Source organism: Podarcis bocagei (genome assembly GCF_964188305.1).
Source record: "Podarcis bocagei genome assembly, chromosome: 14".
Classification (NCBI taxonomy): Eukaryota; Metazoa; Chordata; class Lepidosauria; order Squamata; family Lacertidae; genus Podarcis; species Podarcis bocagei.
Window position 1 is genome coordinate 9,964,738 of NC_138139.1, and position 26,219 is coordinate 9,990,956.

The 26,219-nt window shown below is 44.5% G+C and overlaps 1 protein-coding gene across 1 annotated transcript; it reads left to right on the forward strand.

Moving 5' to 3' along the window:
• Positions 1-3,243: 3,243 nt before the first annotated feature.
• Positions 3,244-24,380, forward strand: SNX1 (sorting nexin 1). The gene is made up of 15 exons (XM_081169217.1): positions 3,244-3,403; positions 6,583-6,685; positions 8,237-8,373; positions 9,584-9,650; positions 12,351-12,394; positions 13,880-14,021; positions 14,705-14,783; positions 16,155-16,230; positions 18,967-19,080; positions 19,333-19,426; positions 20,396-20,601; positions 21,831-21,974; positions 22,302-22,382; positions 23,413-23,484; positions 23,942-24,380. The coding sequence occupies exons 1-15, from the start codon at positions 3,284-3,286 to the stop codon at positions 23,990-23,992; spliced, it is 1,530 nt and encodes a 509-aa protein (XP_081025343.1). The 5' UTR covers positions 3,244-3,283; the 3' UTR covers positions 23,993-24,380.
• The last annotated feature ends 1,839 nt before the right edge of the window (positions 24,381-26,219 follow it).

Genomic DNA, 26,219 nt, shown 5'->3' on the forward strand with positions numbered 1-26,219 from the left:
AGGGCTGTGTTTTTCAGTATTATATGTAAGTTGGTCCTTTATTTATATTACATGAACTGCAAGCACTGGTAGAGATCTGGCTTGCTGCTACATCAGAATGAGTTGTTGATCTTCAGAGATTGTTAGTGTCTGTAACCAGAGCTAGATGATCACTCTTTTTCAGGCCAGAAAGGGCTTGCTGCTTTCAAATGTACAAACACATCCCATTTTTATCTCTGTTAAACAGACTTTTTTTCAAAAAGTACAGACACTTGTATGCTGCTGTCTGGTTCTGGTATATGTGATGGGTCCTAAATTCACACACACACACACACACACACAGAGAGAGAGAGAGAGAGAGAGAGAGAGAGAGAGAGAGAGAGAGAGAAACCTTGAATATTGCTGGATGTTTTGGAACACTGCTTTATGTTGTTGCAATTATTAATATACTATGCCAGATGATGTAGGATATTTCAGTGTATTTTTATTGCTGCTGTTATTTATTACATATTTCAGTTCATTGTTTTGCAAATAGAATTGCAGTACAGCTAGAATATACAAAATAAAAGCAGCAATAAAAATGCAATATCATTATTTAGTGTGATAAATGTGCTGTTTCGTGTCTTCAACTACTGATTCACAGACACAATATGGTAACTCCTTCAATCCTGGCCACTGCAAGCTACTGTAGTCTGTATGCTTGTGTATTTACAGTGTGGCTTTCTCCTGTACATTATCGTGGTTCCTGAACTCCTCGGACAAGAGAACTGCCCCTAAGCAGTTTTGCATTTATCCATTGAGCTAGAAGTCGCACCATCTCAGCCTCTGTATTACTAACTAAACATGACATTGTACTCTCTGCCATCTCAGTGCTACGAAAAGCTAGTTGGAATTTTACCTACAGTTGCAAGCAATGGACCAGTGTAGAATTCAGTCTTTTTCATTTCCTGTGGTAGCCCTCTGAGCCTAAGAGGTAGAATGCTGAACCACATAGTCTTGATACTTTGTCAAACGAAAGTGCTTTCAGCTCCAAGTAAGTGTTAGCTTTGTTGTCTGTGTTTAGTAAGCATCAGAGCAACTTTGTTAAGGCTGTCCCAGTGCAGTTGGTGCCAGATCGTTGCAGAGGTGGGGCAGCCAGGTACACTTGCTCTGAGACCAGCTTTTTTTTGTTGAGTTTATAACTTTATTCTAGCAAGACTCCTGCCCCAGGCCTCAAACAAGCTCTGCACAGGCCTGGTTGGTGTTCTATCCTTGTGCTAAGTAAGTGTAAGGATGGAAAAGGGTTGCAATGGGTAAGCTTCTACAAATGCTATAAGTTACCTTAGTACTAAATACACCCAAAGTATTTTTCTATAAACAGTATCTTGCTATAACTGCCCACTTCCATCATGGCTACAGTTACTGTATAGGAAATCATGTGGTAGTCCACCTGTTTACTGGTGAGTACAGAAAGAGGAGAGGGTTTTGCCTTTGGCTGGGCATGAAGCCATTTCTGTTAGAGCCAACCACCACTAAAGAATTTCCTTTGCCAGCTAAAAGGCAAGCCTATCAGCTAACTTCATAATGGGATGAAGTAGCTATACTGCTGTAAATAACCTAGGGTTCTAGTGTTACCAAGTACTAGATCAATAAAGATTAAATCTCATGTCTAGCATGGCAACCATTTAATGGGATCAAATGCTGCTTTATATAACAAAAGGCTTGACAACAGTATTTGGCAATCTGCAAAGCTAAGGTGGAATAAAATTTCCTTCTACTCTTCCCACCCCCTACACCCCGCTCTGCCCCATATATAGGCAGATGATCTCTTATTTGTAGATATGAGAAGAGGCAGAGTAGTAATCAAATCCTAGATAATACAACACATAAAATACTATTGATTTATAAAATACTATTGATTTATAAAATGCATTTATGCATACCGTGTAGTGGTTAGAATTTCGGACTAGGATCTGGGAGACCAGCATTCAAATCCCGCCTCTGCCATGAAGCTCACTGCATGACTGGGCCAGTCAGTCTCTCTGCCTAACCTACCTGGCAATGTTGTTGGGATTAAATGGGACCATGTATGCCACCTTGAACTCTTTGGGTGAGGGATACAGTGTGCATTATCAGGAGTGCCAACTTGAATAAAATACTGTAGGGGCTCAGGTAAGCCCTACCCTGGATAATTAGTCACATGATGCAGTGCACACACTGTTTGAATGGGAATGCCTATTAACTGGGTGGGAGTGGCCCCCTCAAATATTTTATTGTGGGGTCCGAAGCCCCTATGGCCCCTACGTGCATTATACAAAGTAGCAAAGTGCAGTCAAATTTGTACATTCATAAGTTTGTGTGTAGGGGACGCGGGTGGCACTGTGGTCTAAACCACAGAACCTAGGGCTTGCCGATCAGAAGGTCGGTGGTTCGAATCCCTGCAACGGGGTGAGTTCCTGTTGCTTGGTCCCAGCTCCTGCCAACCTAGCAGTTTGAAAGCACGTCAAAATGCAAGTAGATAAATAGGTACCACTCCAGCGGGAAGGTAAACTGTGTTTCCGTGCGCTGCTCTGGTTCGCCAGAAGCGGCTTAGTCATGCTGGCCACATGACCCGGAAGCTGTCTGCGGACAAACGCTGGCTCCCTCGGCCAATAAAGCGAGATGAGCGCCGCAACCTCAGAGTCAGCCACGACTGGACCTAATGGTCAGGGGTCCCTTTACCTTTTTAAGTTTATGTGTGCATGTGACAAATTCGGGAGGGGCCATCCCGTTAGATCGTAATGCATCGCTTTTTTGGGGGGGGATCCCCCCCTAACCACCCCACCCTGTCCTGTATTTTGCCAGAACCAGGTGGCAACCCTACATGGCGGAAGAGGCAGGATCTGTTGCCCCTGCGGGTCTCGCCACCCCACATTGCCTCAAGCGAGCCGCGTAGTAGGCCGCCTTGCGCTCCTTGGAAAAGCAAGGCGGAGCCGGCTGCCCAGCCCCAGGCATGCGTCTACTCGGGAGTAAGCCCCCCGCTCAATTCCACGGAAGCCTGGCGAGGTGGGACCAGGCTTGGGCGAGGAGGATGCCAAGAGGCCACGCCCTGCTCCTCGCTCCCCCGCCCTGATTGGCTGCCCACCTCCGCCCCACTCTCCTCCCCCCTCCTCACTCTTTCCCAGGGGCGGCTCCGGCTCCGCCCCTTTTTCCTCTCCGAGGCCCCGCCCCCTCGTCCTGGCGCCGCCGCGGGCTCCCCTTTCCCCATAAGCCGCCTGTTGCCGCTTCCGGCGGGGCTGTGCGGGAGCCGGAAGTGGCCTCCGCGGGTGGCAGCGGCGGCGGCGACATGGCGTCGGGAGGCTCCCCTGTGGACCGGCTGCCTCCGCCTTTCCCCGCGGCGGAGCCTGCGGGCGTCCCGGAGGCGGGCAGCGACTCGGACGGGGAGGACATTTTCACCGGCAGCTCCGTGAGTGGCTTCCTCGGGGGGGGGCGCCCTCCCTCCCTCCCCCTGCTGGGACCCCCACCACCACCAGAACCCCCGCCTTGTCAGTCGCCCTCCTCCTCCTCCTTCCCCTCAGCGCCGCCTTGAGAAGTTTCTGCGGACTTGGCCAAGGGCGAGGAGGGACCACGGCGGGTCCGATGCGCCCGTGCATCGTCTCGCCCGAAGCGGAGCCTCGCAGGGTTCAGCGGGGCTTTGCTACCCCGGAAATTGTGTGTGTGTGGAGCAGAAAATATTAAAAATAAATTTAAGGAACCGCAGTAAGGGGAGGGGGGGAGTCAAGTGTCGAAATGTTAAAATGACTGTAAACTCATTGAAATGCATAAAACCGAAAATCATAATTATATATATATATATATATATATATGAGAAATTGTGTGTGTAGGATTGCAAACTTAATGGCAGTGCAAGCTTTCGGAAACGGGCTGCAAACTGCCCACTTCTTTAGTTTCTTTAGTTTCCACGAAGTTGTTCAGCAAGGGTGTGCATGCGAGTGGGAAGGTGCGGTTGGTCTGCTCGTGTTGTTTTCGTCGTGCATTTTGTGTTGTGCTTTTGTGTTGTAAGGCGTTCTGTGACCTTCCAGTGAAAGATGGTGTACCAATTCCATAAAGAATCATGCATGTGGTGCTGGAAGGGCTAAATGGCGAATATCTTACCCATTTCCCTTCCCCCTTCCTGTATAGGCACCTGCCTTCCGAGGGTAGCCCATTTATGCAGTCTTCCTGTACTCTGTTATGTACTTGAAGATGTGTTATGATAAACCTGGTGGCATTTAAAGTGCCACAAGGTTCTTTATTGGTTTTCCTGCAATAGAGTGGGCATGGCTTCTTCTCAGAATGCTGCAGATTGATTGATTGTAAGGATATGGTGATGGGAAATCAAATCTTGGGCTTATGTTATGAATCTGTTGCATGGTGGAGGCTTGGAAGCAGTTTAAATCTAGAACATAAAATCATCTTTGCCCCCTCTTTTGGATGGCTGGAGGTCCCACTGGTGTTGACTGTTTGATCAAAGTTCTAGGCTTGGGTTGAGTTCAGGTCTAGGTTTCAATTCAACCGCCCTGAGCCTGGGGAGGGCGGGGTATAAATAAATTATTATTATTATTATTAATTCCCAGTTTTGTCCATTGCATTAAAGCAGCAGCCTAATATGTTACCTCTCTGTAGCTACTTAATCTATTATCTTTTCTCTGTTTCACAGCCTTTGTTTGCTAATAAGACTTCATAGGAGGCTCTCTAAATCCCATGCTGCATAAGTGCATATATTTTGTATTCTTCCTAAGAGTTGCTGCTACTGCTTGTCTTAAAATGAATTTTGTTTACTTTGAGGCTTGTTTTATGTTACACTTCTGCTGGAATACTAGGTCATACACCTGATTAGTCTTTAAACACTCGTCTGTCACTTTTGCATCCTGAGTCAGTGGTATGTTTTCCACTGAACAGCTATCCTCTCCATTAGTCTGAAAGGACTTGAATTTACTTTATGTTTAATTGCTCAAAAGGAGGATAACTTTAATCTACTGTCCTCAAAAGGAGGATAACTTTAATCTACTGATTCACATTCTTACTGTTGCTGATAATGACAATTTTTACCTGTTCTTATCAACAACATCCTGTAAAGCCTTTCTTACTGCATGCAAAAAACTCTGCCCATGTTCATTCAACCATCCTTTGACCAGTCCTAGGGATTTTCATCGTGTGATGGAATATAATTGATGTGATGGGAAAAGTTTGGTGCAATTAAGTTTTTAGCAAAATTGTCCTATCCTGATTCCTTTTTTAGAAGATTACTGCTACCAAACTTAAGTTAATGTGAAGGGAACTTGTAAACTGCAAACAGGGCATAGAATTCTGCTTGTGGAGCCCCTTTTTTGCAGTGGATGCCCTATCTTATCTAGATGCAGTTAATTGGCTAAGAGTCATAGTTAGTCAATGTTTACTAGGTCTTATGTTTCCAGAAAGAAATGTTTCTTTCAGGTAACAGTCTGTGGGATAAACTGCAAAACCTAAAAAGTGAATGGTTTTGAGATACCCACATAAAAGGAGATGAACTTGAAATTCAGATTCCTGGTAAGGGGATGAGGAAGAACTCTGTGGCACCAATTAACTGGAAAGAATCAGTAAGCATGATGCCGGAAGTTGCTCAATCTCTGTAGAAATCTTGCAAAACTTCACCAAAATGCCTAGAGCTGTTGGAAAGGCTAGCTTTACTCTGCTCAGTATCGGTAACTTTCTAAGAATTCTCCATGGATAATAGTATATCTACTTCTGATCTAATTCCCCGCCCCCTACAGTACCATATTTCTAGCTCTTACTGATATAGAAATGCAAGTACCAAAGCAGAAGAATGGACTAAGGCTGTATTTTGGGGAACAATACAGCCTTATTTAACTGTAGGGCCGCATGTTGCCATGAACTGTGCCTTTTCATACAGAATAAAAGAGTGCAGAAACTTGCAGCCTCAAACTTCCAATCAAGTTTCTGCAACATAGAACTCCAGGGAGCGCATAAAACATAAGAACTTCTTCTGAAGCAGTGTGGCTCTGCAGGGGGCTGAAGCCTTCCAAGGATTTGTTTGTCGTCAGCAAGCCTTGCTCCTGCAGCTCATTGCTCTGGCAACAAAGAGTCTGACTTCTAGCCTCAACAGCTCTGTCTATGGTGCCTCTTGGGTCTGTGACCCCGTTCATGCTGCTATTTTATTTATTTATTTTGAAATTAGCAACTCAGCCGTGCAAACAGTGTCAGTGCTGTCTCCAGATACCAGAGCATTGTGTCTTCAGAAAGCTGTTGGGAAACAGTGGGCCTTTATAAGCCAGCACTACAATGACAGAATAGTGTAAAATGCACCAATGTATGCATTATTAATTCCACCCCAAAGAAGCTTTTTTTTTTTTAACTTTTATTCTTCATAGCTGCTGAGAAGAAACATACTTAATGTACTGAAATGGGAAGGTTTTTTTTTAATAAAAAGTGTTTGAAAAACAATGGGTTTGCAAAATAAGTGTACCTTTGGTAAAGTTGGCAGAGTTTTGTGAAACACATGGCATCCATGTGGCTGAAGGCATGCAATGTATTTTTTCAGGCATATACTTCAATAACAGATTTAACTTTGTAACATGTATAATAACTGTTGTCTGTTCTTCTTAGAGCAAGCCAATGTCGCCTAAGAAAGAGTCGCCTGTACCAGTAAGAACTACCTCCACAGAAAATGGTGTTCAGGAGGAACAGGATGATCAGGACCTATTCACAGGTATGTCTTCTTACCAGGTGTGATGGTGTAAGTTCTTAAGAAAGCATGCACTGCTGTGGATTCTCCAGTTGCACAGGAGAAGAGGTGCTTTGTGTTAAGGTGTTACAAAGTTGCTAGAAACAAACACCTTGACTTTGCAAGCAAGCCTGTCTGCTGATATTCTTCTGCTAAAACCCATGTAGCAGTTACAGCAGTCTTTTGCTGTTAACCCTTTTGCAGAAATGGGGCTTTAGATCTCTCCTATAGAAAATCTCTGGACATGAGCTCAAAAGTTGTGCTGTAGTGGCACTACAGATCAAGAAATCTCCAGTTTTAATTTTGCTTTTACCACAAGCTCAAGGAGGTGATCTCAGCCTCCGTGCCCTCATCTGCAACATGGGGTGGGTGGGAAGTAATAATACAGAGTTATCTTACATGGTTGTAAGACTTACAGCATAGCGCACGTGAACATTTATATGAACGCTAAGTAGATAATATTAGATGGTGATAATATTAGACACGTAAATCTGAGCCAAGGAGGATCATTGGAGATTTAAAACCAGGTAGAGTATTTAACTAGCTGAAAGCTAGTTGGAACAAATGTATGGTATTTCTAATTCTGGTAATTCTACATGTTCAAATTAGGACAGTTTTGTGATAATTGCATGTTCTCCAAGGAGTGCTTATGCCCAGGCTAGTAGCCGCTCTGTGCTTAGGTTAATTAAAGGAAGTGAAATTAGCAGGCCCTCAAGTCTTTGTACTAAACTATACTTGAAACATGAAAGCTCCCAAACAGGAAACCCAACCACCTCATCTGTCGTACGTGTGCCTAGATATGTCCCTAGGTCCAGCCCACAATTTACATGTGTTCCTCTTCTTTTTAAACTGACAACTGGCCATTTGTTTTCAGATAGTTTGGGAACTGATGGGACCTGTTTGCTAACAAGATGAAGTTTATGCAAAATGAAGTTTATTCTTGTTTTGGTATTTTGAAAAGGTCAATAAAATAAGTTCGGAGAAGAAAACAAATTTTATACATAACCTAAATGACAGCTTTCAGGTGGCTTCTCAGTGCAGTCCTGACCTCCACTGCTGAAGGCTGCATACTTCTGGATAACCGTTGTTTGGACCTGCAGGAGGGGAAATTGCTGTTGGGCTCAGGTCCTGCTTGCAGTCTTCCTTGTGGCACTGTGAAAACAGGATACTGAACTAAATAGACCATTGGCCTGATCCAGGGGGCTATTATCTTCTTATGGTATGCAGTATGACTTAGGCAATTATTTCACTATAAATCCATCCAGAAAGAGCAGGAATTGGTGTTGTGGCCTAGTACAAAGAAGGAGTGCAGCAGCATTATAGTTGCATATTTATATTCCTTGATCAAACTTGATTGCTAAAGATTACAGCGAATCTCTAACTTGAATGCCTGCCACACAGGCTGGAATTGGGGAGGATAATGTCTAGTAGCTCTTCCTCATACATTTCTTCTGGCCTAGAAAAACTCAACATTTTTCCTGATTCCTAAACCATTCCGGTTTCCTGCCCCCAGTTATAAATCTTATCCGCTTTCAGATGCCACTGTAGAATTGTCTCTTGATAGCACACAAAACAACCAGAAGAAAGAGATGGCTACTGTGATCAGCCCTGTCCCTTCTTTAGAGAAAACAGCAAATTTGCCTTCTAAGCCACAGTCAAAAACCTATGAGGAGGTAAGTGTTTCTGTGATTGTCTAGTCATATAAAGGTAAAGGTACCCCTGCCCGTACGGGCCAGTCGTGTCCAACTCTAGGGTTGTGTGCCCATCTCACTTAAGAGGCCGGGGGCCAGCGCTGTCCGGAGACACTTCCGGGTCACGTGGCCAGCGTGACGAAGCTGCTCTGGTGAGCCAGCACCAGCGCAGCACACGGAAACGCCGTTTACCTTCCCGCTAGAAAGCGGTACCTATTTATCTTCTTGCACTTAAGGGTGCTTTCGAACTGCTAGGTGGGCAGGAGCTGGGACCGAAAGATGGGAGCTCACCCCGCCGCAGGGATTTGAACCGCCGACCATGCGATCGGCAAGCCCTAGGCACTGAGGTTTTACCCACAGCGCCACCCGCATCCCTCCAAGATTCACCCTTCCCAGGTGAATATACAATATATAACTGACTATATGTCTAGTCATATAGTCAGTTATATATTGTATATTCACCTGGGAAGGGTGAATCTTGGTGACTATTGTGAATAGCCTGCTACATCCCTAAGCTAATTTCATACCCACATCTAACAGGTAATATTTAAAATACAGTGGTACCTCGGGTTAAGAACTTAATTCATTCTGGAGGTCTGTTCTTAACCTGAAACTGTTCTTAACCTGAAGCACCACTTTAGCTAATGGGGCCTCCCACTGCTGCCGCGCTGCCGGAGCACGATTTCTGTTCTTATCCTGAAGCAAAGTTCTTAACCCGAGGTAATATTTCTGGGTTAGCGGAGTCTGTAACCTGAAGCGCATGCAACCTGAAGCATATGTAACCCGAGGTACCACTGTACATATATCCTGCCTTGCAACTTTAAAGCTTACAACATTTACTATTTTGTCAATTATATATAAATATTGGGGGGGGGGAACCCTATTGAACCTGACAAATAGAAAAAAACTTACAAAAATGAGTTTTTTAGGAGACAATTTGTTAGGAAACAGTAGGTTCCATAGAAATGCTTTTGGAGAGAATACTTCAGAGCTGTGGTACTATTTTAGAAATTATGTTTTTATGTATTGAACATGAATGAGCTCTACATGCTGGAGCCTTTAATCTACCCCTAACTCTTTTAATATTCACACAATATTTAATATACACACAAATCTGAATATTATGTTGTGCCTGATACACGTCCTGACAGAAGTCCCTGCGTTAACTGACTTGAATGTACTCCTCTTACAGTTGGAAGAAGAGGAACAGGAAGACAAATTTGAACTTTCAGTGGAAGTGAGTGATCCTGAGAAAATTGGTGAGTCACTATGAAATGGAAATTACTTGACATAATTAAAGGGGAAAGCTGCATGGGTGTGTGTTTTGCCTTCCGGACTGAGGAAGGCTAGTAATAAAGTTCTGCTTTCGGTGGTGGAGCTCAGAACGGCACTGATTGAACTGTCAACCCCCATCACTTACTGTTATGGATCAACTTCAATACTTTGCTCTTGCTTCTTGCATAGAACAGCAGTGCAAGATTCTGCAAAAGCTTCTTGTTTCTGAAGTTTTTCCTGTTGCCAAAAATGTGATAGAATAGTACTGTCAAGGGAAAAACTGCATAAATTGCTGTGTTAACTTCCCACTCCCCTTCTGTGCCATTGTGGGTGATAGTCGGCTATTAGCAGCATAAATCACCTGGGTTTCTTAACTTGTATATGTTCAAGTGTAATAAGGCTGTACAGTAGATGCCCATTCTGAAGCTGGGTGGTCTCATATATTGTGTTCTTGACCGGAAGCTTAAGGCAATTGTGTTCTGTTACTGCAGGTGCTGAAGTCATTGCTTCAAGCTTATTTTCCAAGCAACAGATGATCCTTTTAAGTTACACTTTGTGTCTGTTGAGTAATTAATAACCTGAATATTTAGTTTTTAATCTGATTCTATAGAGGCTTTTGACTCATGCACAGCTCTATAGAGGGGTGAAGCAGCAGTACAGCAGTTTGTTCAGCATCATCCCTCTCACTCCTGAATTTCTGTGGTGCTCTTTAAACTGCTCAACATTTTTAAAAGGCTTTGTGCTTTAAAAAGCAACTTGGGCCCTGAATACAAGAGCTTGCCTAAAACAATACCTGCACTTCAGCTACTCTTGTGCCCGAATTCCCAAAAATGCTACTTAAATGAGAGACAGCAGTGTGTTGGGAGCTGGTTACAGGAACCTTAAAATTCAAATGTACATTGTACAGTGTGCTGGCTTGCGCCTTCCTTGCAGCTGTTGGCTGAATGCACACAACCATTCTCTGAGGTCCTGACTTAATACAACCAACTTCCAATTTACTGGCATTCAAAGCATGTGCACCATTTTCACCTAGCAACACCAGGAGTTGACTTCTTGGAGAGGAATATTTCAAGACCAGCTGAGATGCAGCTATTTTGCATAATAGATAATTTGGCACATATATCTTATTGCAGCTGCACAGATCCTGCAGGTTTTATTACTGGAAAGGATTCTGCAAAAAGAATTCTGTATCTATTTATGCTACTTGCTTTTAGACTTTCTATGCTCTGAAAAGCAAGCCGTGTGCAGTGAAGGGATTCTTTGGCCAGCATCCTGTGTGTGTTCTTTAAAAAAAAAAAAATGCCTTCAGTGCCATAACAGCTACTTAATTGTTCAGCCTGGGACAGATGTGCAGAGCTCTCCCAGATCCTAGCAGTATAACAAGTCACTAATTATTATCTTAGGCTCATCTTTGTAGGAAGTAGAGACAGTACTTGGCACCACCGAGGAGCCACTATTGTGTAAGCTTCAGCTGTCAGCATCCTGTAGCTTGTATGGTTGGATAGCTGAAGGAGACCTCCTGGATCATCTGAACCACCTCCATACATGGGGGATGACTAGCAAGATGGAAAAATACTCAAGTGGGGCTTATTTATTCAGTGAAATGGGAAATGTTCAGAATGTTTCATCCTTGACCGGTTAACTGTTTTCGTCTTTGCTTGCTTACCAGATCTAACACTCTGTTTTAGTAAACTTTACTTACAGTATTACAAACTACCATGCTTTTCTAAAACCTTCATTGCAAACTTGTTTCTGGAGTCTTCTATGGTTCACTGCCCCCCCCCCACGCTCCACAACAAAATCAGCTGATGCACATATTATTCCAGCAGTAGCCTATTGAATTCCAAATGTTTTTGATATAGGAAACATGAGATGCAGCCCAGAATTCTGCATGCCTTTGTTATAACATCACATGGCTCAGCTTGTGATTCACTCTGCTGCCCGGAAACTTCTCGGCCAGAGCTATTGCTTAACTATCTCACTTTTAAATTGATTCATTGTTTAGTGCTTATAACTTTTCACTTCCTGCCATTTTTAGCTTCACATCCCTTTTTCTATACTTGCTAGTTTGGTAAGTTTACGTTCAGCTTCAGGTAAATTGTGTCACCTTGCTAGGCTGAAATATAGTTGCCCAGCCATTGTGGAAGTGTGAGTTGTTGCAGGTAATGTTGAATTCAATATTGGAGGATTGTCTTCCTGACAGTTTTCTAAAAAGCAAAATTCTAGGGTCTCACCCAGTAGAATAGCATAAGCCCTTTGGGAGCTAAGCAGGACTTCTGGGAAGGTGGATACTGGGCTATACTGCCTATTACAGCTTTTTCCAACCCCCCCCCAAAAAAAACAACCCTGATTCTTAATTTCTCGAGGTCACTTCATGCCTTGAAATGGTGTGGAGTTCAGTATGCTTCAAATGTGCTTTGAGCACATGTAAACACCACGATTGCACTAAGAACCTTGCGTAAGGTACACAGGCTAATCCACACCCATGTGATAAGATCAAAGCTAGTTTGCAATTCGTGGCATGACCCTCAAACAATTGGCAGAGATTCTTTAGCTATCCTGGGCAACAGCCTCCGTTAATCAGTTTATCAAGAGCCCACTAGGAGGAGGCATCCCCACAGCTTCAGTATGGCAGTTTGCTAGAGACAACTGAATTTTTCCTTCCTTTCTCCTCCTTTCCATAGGAGATGGTATGAATGCCTATGTGGCCTACAAGGTGTCAACACAGGTATGTCTTACACTCTTTCTTGGTAGCACCAAGTCCAATCAATGCAAAGTTCCTTTCAGTTGGTTTTCTGCTTAAATTGCCTTTCCATTGGTATTGCACTGCAAACCTTGGGTAGTCAATGCACTTTTCAATCGACTGATTACACACCAGTTTCTTTTCTTAGGGTAGCACAGTCATTTCCCTTCCTACTCTTCCTATATTGTTTGGTGCTGGCCTTACAGGGAAGCAGCAGAGGAGTCAGACTCCTGTGGCTTCCAGAGAGTACATTCTGAAGGAAAATACAAAAAACACAGTAAGATGCATCAAAAAGTTGAGAGGAAAGGCCTTCTCCTCACCCCAACCCCCAGACACACACATCAAAGCATGATATAGAAAAACTGAACTTCTTAATAATAATAAAAATATTTTTGCATGATTGGAAACTATTTTAATAGGGGTGTGCAACCTCTTACACAAGTCTCTTCTTCAGCATGACAACATTCCAGTTAATGGCTAAGAAATAGAACTTAAATACCTAGTTACACCAGCAGACTGTTCAACTACAGCTTTGCTTTGCTCAGCTAAGGCCAACTTAAATTTCTGGAGCTGAGAGTTAAAGGACTTTTTTATGCTCACTTGGTTCTGGGTAAATCTCAGTAAGAGGGAAGCTCCTAACAGAAAGCTTTTCTTAATATTTTCCATGAATATCTCGAAGCGTCCGCTCTGGGATCTTTAGTCACATGCACATCTCATGTACTCAGTTGATCACTTAAAAGACAAGGAGTTGGTGAGTTAAATCTGCTCATCCTTTTGCAGCCCAGCCACAGTGCTGGTGGTTTCTGTTTCTCCTGTTCCTGCAAATGAGTAAACATATACTGGGCAGGATCCAAAGAGTTTCATGAGAGTCTTTGCTTCTGAACATAACTTCTTCATGCTGCATGGCAAACCATTTTTACAAGTTTTCTGGGGTGGGGGACAGTTTCATATGGTATACTCAAAGGGAAGCAAAGTGGCATAAACCAGGTCACAGCCTTATCTCAGTAGAATTATTGTATCCTGACCATGCCTGGGAACCTCTGGAGAGCAGCAGCTTCATCTCCATCATTGTCATTTTGCCTGAGTAAAAAATCAAGAAATATATAATTAATAATGTGAACTGTTCATTACCTTTACTATATGTAGTGCCTTTCATATTCTTATGGTACAATCCTAAGTATGTTTTACTCAGAGTTCAGTCCTCTTGTCTTCAAAGCAGTTTACTCCCAGGTAAGCAGTCAAAGGACTGCAGCATGTAAAATTCATGCTTGCCAATGTTGTGTGTTTTTCAGTTCTTTAAAAAAAAAAAAAGTGTGTGTGGTGGCAGCGCAGCAGTGGCAAAGAATAGTTTATTTTTATAGCTTCAAGAATTCTGCAAGCAAAGCATCTCTATGCACATGCTTGTGTTTGTAAGATATAACTTGATACAGGATGCTGCATGTTAACGTGATGCCATTGTGTCCTCCTCAGACCACTTTGCCAATGTTCAGGAATAAGCAGTTCTCTGTGAAGAGGAGATTCAGCGACTTCCTGGGCTTGTATGAGAAGCTATCGGAGAAGCACGCACAAAATGGATTCATCGTCCCCCCACCTCCTGAGAAGAGTTTGATAGGTGAGGTTGGTCAGTCGCTCTGCCAGCAACAACTCTGCAGACCTCTGTTCTCTGTTTTCAGTGCATCGTTGTAATTGAGGTGCCCTTGATACTGTGATCTTAACCTTTCCAAGGTTATTAACACTTAAAACAATGGACTTTTAAAAGCATAACACTGTGCAACAAGAAAGCATCATCAGCCCACCTTGTCCTTGTGCGCCTTGTGCGTGTAATTGTTGGCTGCTCTTTGTTTTGCAGAGAGCGATAAACACATAAGGCATACCTGACTTCCTTCCTAATATTGCATCTCTGATACTGGTGAAGTTTCACTGCCTGCTTCAGTTTGCAGTTCTCTACTACTCTGCTCCAATACTCCATGTGCCTCTCTTAGCCTCTTGTAGCACTTCTGCCTTTGGGCTCTACACAGAATGTTGTGGCTTTCTATAGAGAGCAATGCCCTTCTGGACACACAGTGTTCATGTGACCTGTGCTGTTGTCATAATGCCTTTCTGGCTCTTTGACTTACTCTGCAAGCACTGTTGGAGCCAGTTGCGCACAGTGCTTGCAGAGTGGAGAGCAGTTTTCTTCACATGGGTGCTCAGGTGCTGCACCGAGGACATGTTTGTCCTATGAAAGCCACAGCGAGAGCAAGCTGAAGGTGCAGCACAGGTACAGCTGACCATATCGCTTCCTCCTTGTTCCAGGAATGACCAAAGTAAAAGTTGGGAAAGAAGATTCTTCTTCCACAGAATTCCTAGAAAAACGACGAGCTGCCTTGGAAAGGTAATCACTCCATGCATGTAACTGTCTGCTGTAGTTGACCGTTGTCAAAGGCCACGGTAAGCTGTTCACTTGGCCTATTCTGCTATGTAAAACTCTTTACCAAGGAAAAACTGCAATATATGGAGTCAGTTCATTGGTCCCTCTAGTATTCTCTGAATGGCAACAGCTCTCCCAATCTCCAAGCAGAGATCGCTCTTGAGCCTTTTTAGCCATATGCCTAGGTGGGGGTGATGGAAGTTGCCATTCAAAATATCTGGAGGTCGCCAGGTTGGGGTAGGAAGCCATAAAGCTTTAACCCTTCTCCTTTGTGTTGTCAGAGGAGCAAATATTGAAAGCTTTGGAAGAAGTGCCTGAAATAATTCATAATACAAAACACAGCCTCCTTTTTGTTCTTGGCTTCTGAGAAGAAATCCTCTGACTTCAACCTAATAAAGAAAGTATCTCCTTTGCTTTCAAGCTGATTTTAACAAGCCATGCTTTTTCTTAAAATTCCTCAGGGTCATCATCCTGTGAATTTCCATCAGTTATAAAACATTCTCTGTAACCATACCTTTACAAACAAACAAGCCTCTTCTAGCATGATCCTATTAGCTGAAGTTAAATTCTGATAAAAACAGGGGCTGGCAAAGATAATTAAAATCGAAAGCAGGTTCAGGTATCTCTCATTGGATAGGGAAGTGACAGAGGAAGCAGGCACCGTTCTAGTTCTTGTTCTGCTTTGTTACACTTTTGCTATCAGTGATGCAGACTGCAAAAGGGTCACCTTCCTTTAAGACATCACATGTTTTGCTCTGTTACCTTTCCTTATCTGGGAGTGTGCCTCTCAAATGAGTTGGAGAGCAAACCTGCTAGCCAGAAGTTTTGCAGAGGCTGCACCCCATAGTCTTTCCCTGAATAAGTTAACCTCTCTTGATGTTGGGAGTGGAGATGCCTAGAGCTTGGCTTCTGAAATTCAGCTCCAAAATGTCACCCTTGCACATCTTGCCTGATGCAGTGCTTTCACCAGCATTGCTGCTCCCCCAGTCTCCTGTCTCCTCCGCCAAGAGCAATCACACAGCTCGACTCCATCACCTGATTCTAAACCCAGAATCCCGCTGCTTGCCGTCTAAAGAGCCGTTTTCAAGCTGAAACAGGCATCTTGCCCATCATGCCAACCTAAACATCCCTGTCATTCAAGTCTCCTTCTCCATTAACAGCTGCCACCACACATTCTACACCCTCCTCCCTTGGTTGAGGATCCTGGCAAAATGCAAATTCCACACATTCCAGTTGTCCTGAATGTTGTGATGTCAATGTGCATTCCCCGCCCCTTTTTAAAAAAAATTAATGCTAAATGAAGGGAGCCTGGCCTCATCCTTTCCTCTCCCACAGGTATCTTCAAAGAACGGTCAACCATCCAGCCATGCTACAAGACCCAGATGTCAGGGAATTCTTGGAAAAAGATGAGGTTGGTTTGCTGCCATACCTGAGTGCACAACACTTGTCTGCAAAGTGTTTCTGCACTTGGGGCCCGCTTTATTTATCTAACATAGTTTATTTGGTAAAACTCTTGAGGAATTCATTTTGTAGATGTTCTCAGTTGGAACGAACTTGTACTCTCGGACACATTGGTGAGCTGCAGAAGAGGTAGAAAGGCACAAACCTTCTCACAGCTTCTCTGTCAAAACAGAGAAACCACTTGTGTGTTCTCCCTCTGGTCAGCTGCTCTTGGGCCACTCAGTCTTGCAGCAATTTGGTGAGCGACATGTAACACCTGATACAGATTGACTGGGACTTACTCCATGCCACTTCAGACTGTTCTTCCTGGAGTGGGGCTGAGGAGTTTCTGATGGCATAGGGATTACTAAATACATTATAACACTGAGGAGGGGGGTTTGGTTTTTTTTAATAGTCTTGTGCTCCAGGCCTAAGCTCTTGAGGTCCCTTCCTTATGCAAGCCTTGTGATTCTTTTTTGACAGTATTCTTTGGGTGGTATTCAGCAAAGTTTACTTGGAGCAGAGCCATTGAAATGAATGGAGCTAACTTAGTTAACTTTCTCCTTTTGCAGTTGTGTAGGGCTAATATGGGACGCGGGTGGTGCTGTGGGTTAAACCACAGAGCCTAGGGCTTGCTGATCAGAAGGTCGGTGGTTCGAATCCCACGACAGGGTGAGCTCCAGTTGCTTGGTCCCTGCTCCTGCCAACCTAGCAGTTTGAAAGCACATCAAAGTGCAAGTAGATAAATAGGTACTGCTCTGGCGGGAAGGTAAACGGCGTTTCTGTGCGCTGCTCTGGTTCGCCAGAAGCAGCTTGGTCATGCTGGCCACATGCTGTATGCTGGCTCCCTTGGCCAATAAAGCAAGATGAGCGCCGCAACCCCAGAGTTGTCCGTGATTGGACCTAATGGTCAGGGGTCCCTTTACCTTTACTAGGGCTAATATTAGACACTTCAATGCATAGCATGGCCACAGCTTCTTCTCTTTGTTGCTCTCTGTAGTTGTAACCAACTTCTCAGCAAATAGGCCTAGTTTCAACCCTCTGGTTTCGTGCTGAGGCATCACGGCTTGTTTCTGCTTTCCTTGCTCACTGGTTCTGGTGTGAAATTAGGCTTTCCAGTCAATGTGTGGTTTTGTGGTGAATTCTCACCACAAAAGTTGCCTAGTTGTATCATGTTCTCCTTTTTTAAAAAAAGGAAAGCAAGCAAGTTCTAGTCGTTATACACAGTTCACAAATCATAAATAAGTACCCGTATGTTCAGGGAACACTTGGAATGTGTTCTAGGAATGGGACTGTAACAATATCCCTGCATTGCTTCCAAGTCACGGCCTTGTATTCCTAGCAGCTCCAGAAGCATAATTTAGAATTAGGTCTACTGGTTTTACTTGTTTCCCAAAGGCTTCTGGGCCGCTTGGGGTTTACCTGTATACCTGAAGGAGCATCACCGCTCCATAGCTCCAAGGGCCTTCTGGAGGTTCCATCAATGCAAGAAGTGAAGTTACAGGGAACCAGGCAGAGGGCCTTCTCAGTAGTGGCACCCACCCTATAGAACACCCTCCCATCAGATGTCAAACAGATAAACAAATATACCACTTTCCATAGACATCTGAAGGCAGCCCTGTATTGGGAAGCTTTTCATGTCTGGCGTATTTTGTGTTCTTTTTTACTCTGTTAGAAGCCACCCAGAGTGGCTGGGTCAACCCAGTCAGATGGATGGGATACAAGTAATTACTATTACTATTATTGTTACTGGGTTGCATAGGTTGTTCACTGAGCAGACTTACTGGAGGAGGATGCTAAACTTTAGCAGGCAATTGGATCAGATGAGGTCTTGATGCCTTCTTGTACTCTGAGAGGCCTCCTCAGCTGTTGGGCCCAGCTATTATGAAATTGGAAGAGAACAAGACTAGAACCTTATAAGATTTCAAGAGCTACTCCAGTGTCCAGCACAATATGACATGTTAGCAGCTGCACAATAAACCCCTCTTCCCACCTGGTGGTCCATCCCAGCTGACTAGTACGTAGCATGGAAAGAAAACAGCAAGTGGGTCAGGCAGTCACTTTCCAAATCAGGGAACCAGTCCTAGGAGGCAGTTTCTATATGGGAAGAAACACCATTCACAATTGATGAGCTTCGGAGCTCCTTTTCTGTTTTACAAGACACTTTTCCTAGTGCAGAATACAGGCTGATGCTTCCATTTTCTGAACTGTATGGAACTCGGGGATATTTTCTGCCAAACATTGCTGCCCGCCTCTGTTTGGAATATCTCTGGTACCCATTTATACTTCATGCTTCTTTCATGGCCTCTTAATCTAAGACTTCAAGTAGCTCAGTTTGTCAGTGCTGTAGATCAGGGGTAGGCAACCTAAGGCCCGGGGGCTGGATGCGGCCCAATCACCTTCTCAGTCCAGCCTGTGGACGGTCCAGGAATCAGTGTGTTTTTACATGAGAAGAATGTGTCCTTTTATTTAAAATGTATCTCTGGGTTATTTGTGGGGCCTGCCTGGTGTTTTTATGTGAGTAGAATGTGTGCTTTTATTTAAAATGCATCTCTGGGTTATTTGTGGGGCATAGGAATTCATTCATTTCCCACCCAAAAAAATATAGTCCGGCCCTCCACAAGGTCTGAGGGACAGTGGACTGGCCTACCGCTGAAAAAGGTTGCTGACCCCTGCTGTAGATGATCAGGCTTTACTCTCCCTACAGTTGCCACGAGCAGTTGGCACTCAGACCCTGAGTGGAGCTGGACTTCTGAAGATGTTCAACAGAGCTACTGATGCCGTCAGCAAAATGACCATCAAGATGAATGAGTCGGACATCGTAAGTTTTTAACAGCTGTATGTTTGACATTAATGTATTTCTTTGGGGAGTGTTTGTGGAAGTGAATACCTATCTCAGGGGTTGCCAACATGGCGGCTTCCAGATGTTGGCAGACCACAACTTGCACCATCCCCGAGTATACCATGCTAACTGGGGCTCATGGGAGTTTAACAGCATCCAGAGGGCATCACACTGGCGTTTCCAGGCCTAACTTCCCTTAAAATGAGACCTTGGTGGTTTTACCTCTTTCAGTGGTTTGAAGAGAAGCTTCAGGAGGTAGAATGTGAGGAGCAGCGCCTGCGGAAGCTACATGCTGTTGTAGAACTGCTAGTTAATCACAGGAAAGGTAACATCACAATTCGCTGTCATGGACTGGTTGGGCACAGGTGGGAGGAACCAGTTGGGGAACCACCAAGCAGAGAAGGCTCAAAGCCCGGGGAGTGGTGGTGGGACAATAATGAGTGGTCTGAGGGAAGAAGACTGAGAAGAGGTATCAGGATGTGGTGAGCTGAGAGGCTGTGGCAGAGAGCAGTCCAGAATCGGAGGCAGAAGCTGGAGCAGGGAAGAGGGAGGCCAGGAGGCAGAGATGAGTCAGGCTCAAGAAGAGTCACAGGTGTCTCCCCTCCTGCTGCAACAAGCTTCCCCCCATCTCCTAGAACCAGAAGAGGCAGGAAAAGGGCAGAGGAGAGGTTGGATTCACACAGGCACAGTTTCCGATTGCTTGGGGAAAACCCTGGAGAGGAGGGCACTTGGGCAGCTGTGAAGAGGTGGGGGCTTTCAGTCTCTGCAGCTGATCCATAGGGCAAGATCTACCAGGGATGAGCTGCTGTGCTTATGAGGCCTGGTGCTCCGCCAATTTTTTGCAGATTATACTTTTGCTAATAAAGAGTTAACTCCAGCTTGCAGGGTGTGATTATTGTGGGCTCGCTCCTGGCACCTGCTTTGTAAAGCTGAAAAACTATGCAAGACTTCTATAGATCTCTGTGCAGCATCTTGAGCATTCAAATCACAGCTCAGCAACCTTTTTCAATCCTACTGAAGGATTGAAGGCAAAGAGCTTCCAGGGGCATGGGAAGCTGCCACGTGGCAAATAGCAACATGCAATTATTGGCATAACATGTGGCAAACTGTAATGCAGGTCCTTACTTTCTGTAGCATCTTCAGTCTCCAGCTGCAGCATATCCCAAAATACCAAACGGTGAGGTGCAGGCCAGTGGATTGTGTAACCAATTGCTGCCTCTCCAACGGTGATCTTTGGCTGGCTTAGTTTCTCACGTTTCCTGCTGCGCTTAATGCTTTCTGTTCCACCCACCAGAACTGTCGCTGAATACGGGTCAGTTTGCCAAGAGTTTAGCCATGCTGGGGAGTTCAGAGGACAACACCGCCATGTCCCGGGCGCTCTCCCAGCTGGCTGAGGTGGAAGAGAAGATTGAACAGCTGCACCAAGAACAGGCCAACAGTGACTTCTTCCTCCTGGCTGAGCTCCTGAGTGACTACATTCGCCTTCTTTCTGTTGTGAGGGTGAGAATGCCTTGACAAGAAGCTTAAATGTGTTGATGTGTAATGCCTATGTTCCCAGTCATGGGCTTGAGAGCCCCAGGCCTGCTGCATTCAGAATACTTCCAGGCCCAGCCCCACTATCTTGAGATATAAACAATAAGTCTGTGCTCTGAATAAACCCAGGTGTGTCACTGTACACAAGTTAGAACCAGGCAGAGGGCCTTCTCGGTAGCGGCGCCCGCCCTGTGGAATGCCCTCCCATCAGATGTCAAAGAAATAAACAACTATCTGACTTTTAGAAGACATTTGAAGGCAGATCTGTTTAGGGGAGTTTTTAATGTTTGATTCTATTTTTAATATTATGTTGGGAGCCACCCAAAGTGGCTGGGAAAACCCAGCCAGATGGGTGGGGTATAAATAATAAATTATTGTTACTGTTTAAATAGCTGCCTTTGCAATACTACTGTTCTTGACTGGGCTGTTCAGCTAGCTAATATTAGACAAGGGCATTTTAAATTGTCTCTAGCCATTCCCATGATCCCTTCATTCAGATTCCAGAATAGCAATGAGTCTGTGGGTAATCAAAACAACAACTCTCTGCTATTCTGGCATTGATGACTGTGGAACACCCAGGTCTCATCCTGCTGTTCCACTGTCCACAACATGTGTTGGAGGTGGAGGGGGGGTGCCAATTTTTAATTTTATTTTTCAAAAACCGGCTTCCCATTCTCTCAGGTATTTCCATTATTTCCCCTGTTAAATGCTACTTATTTTCCAGATTTATCTCTAATTAACAGCCTTTTTAAGCGAATTTCTCAACCATCAGCTGTCCCATTACCGACTCCTGCATATAGATAAAACAAAATTATATCAAATAACAAGTGAGGTTATAGTAATTTAAATCTTTCATTTGTCTTTCTAAGTTTCACGTAACTGCATTTTCTTATCCCTGGAAGTTACTGTCCTCTGCCTGCTTGCACAGTCATTCCCACAGAAACTCTTCTTTTCCATCTTAATTTATATGCAAACTCAATTCTTTCCTTTTCAACGTGTTTTCGTTTGAGTTACCAGCCTCCCAAGGCCATTTCTTACATTCCACTGAAGATGCAGCATTTACAGCCGGCCATTGTCTCGGAAGAGTACCATACGTTGGAGGGTCTTTTGATGCTCTGATTTAACTCGTTGTTGTGTGTGGTGTTGCCTGATGGAGGAGAGACTCGTTCTGAAGGTGTGCCCTTCCCTTCCAACAGGGTGCCTTTGACCAGCGGATGAAGACCTGGCAACGTTGGCAGGATGCCCAGATCATGCTGCAGAAGAAACGAGAAACGGAGGCTCGGCTGCTGTGGGCCAACAAACCCGACAAGCTTCAGCAAGCCAAAGAGGAGATCTCAGAGGTGAGAGGGACACCCAAACCTGACAGGTCTCCTCTCTCCATCCCTGTTGGTGTGTATCTCCCTATCCTAATAAGCCCCGGGGAACTCAGAAGGGTTATATGAACCAAATCTTCATCTGTAAGCAAGGAGATATGGCGTAGTTCTTTCAGAGATGAGCCCCTCCAGTTAGTGGGGAAACCCGATGATTTTAACAAAAGCCTTATCTTTATATATCTGCTTACATGGCTGTTATAGCGTGTTAAAACGTGTAGTGCCAAGTTGTGTGTAATGAAGATGTACACACACACTTCTGCATCCTGACAATCTGTCCTTTTCACATTTCTGCAGTGGGAATCTCGTGTGACACAATATGAGCGAGACTTTGAAAGAATATCTGCAGTTCTCCGGAAGGAGGTGTTGCGGTTTGAGGTATAGAACTTGCATTAAGCGCATTGGAACCCCTTTAACTTGACAGTTTAACACGGCGCTGGCAGACCGGGGGACCTGGTTTCCTACCACTCTGAACTGAGATATTGCTGGGTGGGGGAAGTTGAGAGGTCTCATAACTAGGTTTGACTTGGATGCTGCTTTCACTGCCCTTAATTTGATAAACTTTGCCCTAAAGCAGATACGCAGTAGTTGGTAGTCTCTGTGTCAAGGAAATCTAAAGATTTGGATATGACTGAATGCTTTAACATGGAGGTTTCAGCTTCCATCGCAAAGCAGCTCCAAGAAATGCTGGTCAGTCTTCCTGTGATAGCTTGTGAGACTGGGCTGCAGGTATTTAGGTGGCTTCAGAATCTAGTGTGAAACAGAACTGTTGGCTTGATTTTGCTGGGCAAAACTGCAACAGGAGTGGGCAGCAGCTAGGTGTGAATCTATTGTTGGATCTTTTGGTGATTCTGCAGTAGATAAGCCAAGGTTTCTGGTGTGAGTTTAGCAGGAGCAACAGCAAAAAGCCTTTTTTCTAGATTGGGCTGCTTTAAAAGAACAGCACTGCTTTGGGGAGAAGCTGGTGTAGATGCTGCTGTGTAAGTCCTGAGCTTCAGTACTAGTACCAAAAACCAGTTCCTCTGCAGACACCCTACTAGTTCTGAGTACATATCTGCCTCCTTAACTAATTGTTATTGTGCACTTGCCTTTGGTGCAAGGTTTTGGCTAGAAATCAGGTAGATCTGCAAACAGTATGCCTGCCGGTTCCTGCTGCTCAAAACAGTTATCACTGTTCCGTTACAGTAAGATAATTTCTGTGGCATCTTGGGGGGGTTGATTGGTTTTGTGGCATCAATAAGCAAAGCTTCTTTTTTTTTTTATTGGGCATGCAGCTGTCTACAAAGCAGGATGCCTTAGTATCAAGCCAAATCCTAGTGCCTGATGTCTCATAAGAGACTTGCTACAACCTCCTGTTGGGATGGTTAAGTCTTCATTATTATTATTCTTTTACATCCTTTGTCTACAGAAAGAGAAAACAAAAGATTTCAAAACTCATGTGACCAAATACCTGGAGACGCTGTTACATTCGCAGCAGCAGGTGAGGGAGCAATCAGCCATGTACATCTTCCCTTGACTTTCATCATTTGCTGGCTATTTATCCCAGGAGACACCCTGCAGAACAACGCAACCCAGTGAAATGCTCATCTGTCTCGTTAGAGTTGCCCTGCTTTTGCTCCTATCCAGTGCATAATGCCAGTGGGGTTCCATATGAGAACGAAACCTAGTGGACCACAAAGTATAGCTGCCCTGTGACCCTTCAATAGAGACTCTCTCCTGTGTATTACACAAGGCAGAGCACAGCTGTATGTTCTTGCCTAAAGAAAGATGTCCCAGCAGCTTGCAGGGCCATGTTGATTACTCACTTAAAAAAATTAAGGAAGGAAACAAAGCCCTTCAGTGGGTGGTAAAAGGGGGTGGCGTTACTAGATACTTTTAGATGAGCAGTTCTGTTTTCCTTTGCTGACATTTCCTCCTCTTTCTTGTGTCCTGTGCAGTTTGTGAAGTACTGGGATGCATTCCTACCGGAGGCAAAGGCCATCTCCTAACCAGGCCAAGCAAACTCATGCAACCTGGACTGATTCTGCCTTTACTACATTATACCTCTTGGCCTTTCAGATGGATCCTGCAGAGCTGATAGACTCCACAAGCAAAGCAGCAGTTTCCCCAGCTAGTAACTCTTCTTCTAACTGTATATTTTTTCATTTAGGTTCATATATATATATATACACACACACACACAAACACACACACATATATATTTTCCTATTGAAGAGACTAGTCCCCTGCTTAACAAGCCAAGACCCGCTGTAGGGAGCGGAGAATGGGCAGGGGTTATTGTGTATTTTTTGGACTTTGGTATTGGGCCCAGGAATGCTTCCTGTGACTCCTGTGGTGCCATGACGACTATGTAATAAAACTTAAAATCAGGGCTAATCTGTTTCTTATTTCTGCATTGTGGTAGCTCCTGGCAAGGAGGTGCAATGGAACAAATGTTACTATCGACTGAATAGCTGTGTTCTGGGGAAAGCAATCATCTGCCAGAATCTGCCTGTCGCTTGGTGCCACAAGCAAACCCCTGGCATTCTGCAGCAGGAGCTGGCAGGAGCCTTCAAATGGCTCGTGCTTTGTTGATGGTGTGTGTGAATTGTGAATATTCAGCCTTACGTACTTTTCAGTCTACCTACACTTTCCCCTTTTCTCTGTATCCACCAGCCTCATTTTATCCCAGGTTGCAAACTCTCCAAACCTTGCATGCAGTTCCAGTGCAAGAGCTGCTTCTGCCTGAGCAGCTTGTTTTGAGAGGCTAACTGTTTGAATCAATCCTGGTGCTTTGGGGAAGAGCCATAGCTCAGTGACAAAACAGATGCCTTGCGTGCAGACGGTCCCCTGGTTCCATCCCCAGTAACATCTCCGGGTAAGGCTGGGAATGTCCTCTTTGGAGATTTGCTGCCAGTCAGTATAGACATTACTGAGTTAGATTAACCCTATGGTCTTGACTCTGTTTGAATGCAGCTTCCTAGATTCCCTTGATTTGCAGGTGGGGAAGAGAAGATTGCTGGCCAGTCTTTCACCACCCTTGGAAAAACCTGATTTAAATACTAGCAGCCAAACATTGCCTGGTGCTTGCTAATGCTCTGTAGTTTTTAGTTAAGCTGAAAACACTTGATTTCTCGCCTGCTCAGAGTCCTTGGCTTGATTTTGTTCTCCCCCACTCTGAGACATTGGTGCTAAAGATTCAAAATTAGCTTGACCACAACCATGCCCTTAAAAGCCTTGTATGCATTTTTATTTGCCTTCTGCTTTCAGTTCTAATAAGCTGGGGCTAGAAGTCTCTGCAAACTAAATATCAACTGATATTAAAGAGGAAGCTGAAAGTCCTTTGTTTCTATGCTATCCCATTAAATCTGTATCTGAAAAGATTCCCTGTTCCTTGCTCTTCCACGTAGCCTGCAGAGCGGCAGTGGGTACTTCATCCCTTTTGCGAATATATATTTCTGTTTTGTTCTTGTTGGCATAGACTCAGATTGGGGAAGTGGGTTATAAATCCCGCAGATGTTCTGTGGACTCAGCACAAGGAAGCATGAGGTAGTGTCACTTAAGCCAAAATGATGGGTTTGCCAGGGGGTAGGGGAAAACTGTATTGAGCCCCCAAGGTATTTGTTCCAGACTCCTATACCTGAGAGAGGAGAAACCGGAGCAAGAGTTACCCAGAAGTCCTTCTGTTCATTCAGCCACAGACTATCAGTTCCATTCGCAGGCTGTGCAGTGTGTGGCAAACTGATAAACTGGGTGGCGCCCCTTACATACAGGGCGTTGAAAAACAACCACAGATGCCACTGAGCACACTTGCACAAGTATGTTGTATTTGGGTTGGTCAGCCATGAAGTGTAGTCCTAAATCGGCAGCCTGTCTCAGGGAACCTGTGCTGCTCCAGATGTTGTTAAACTATAATGCCCATCATCCCTAGACCCTGACCATTAGCTATCCCGGCGGGGGCCACACTGTTTCTACCCCAGTGCACAAGAAAAACAGGATACAGGTGTTTAGGGAAGCTTTTAATGTTTGATGTATTACTGTATTTTAACATTTGGTTGGAAGCCGCCCAGGGTGGCTGGGGAAGCCTAGCCAGATGGGCGGGGTATAAATAATAAATTATTATTATTGGTGAGCTAAGCAGATGTGAGGTCAGGAGGAAATAGAACTTTGCCCATGATAAATTGATGTCTTTAGGGGGCTGGAACACTCCTTGTTTTGTAACTGGCAGTGACTCTC

What these genes read in the sequence shown, in the direction of transcription:
- SNX1 (XM_081169217.1), top strand. Translation starts at nt 3,284, where the DNA reads ATGGCGTCGGGAGGCTCCCCTGTGGACCGGCTGCCTCCGCCTTTCCCC. An exon ending in AGTCAAAAACCTATGAGGAG is followed by an intron (nt 8,374 to 9,583) that starts GTAAGTGTTTCT and finishes CTCCTCTTACAG; the next exon opens with TTGGAAGAAGAGGAACAGGA. An exon ending in GCTAGTTAATCACAGGAAAG is followed by an intron (nt 19,427 to 20,395) that starts GTAACATCACAA and finishes TCCACCCACCAG; the next exon opens with AACTGTCGCTGAATACGGGT.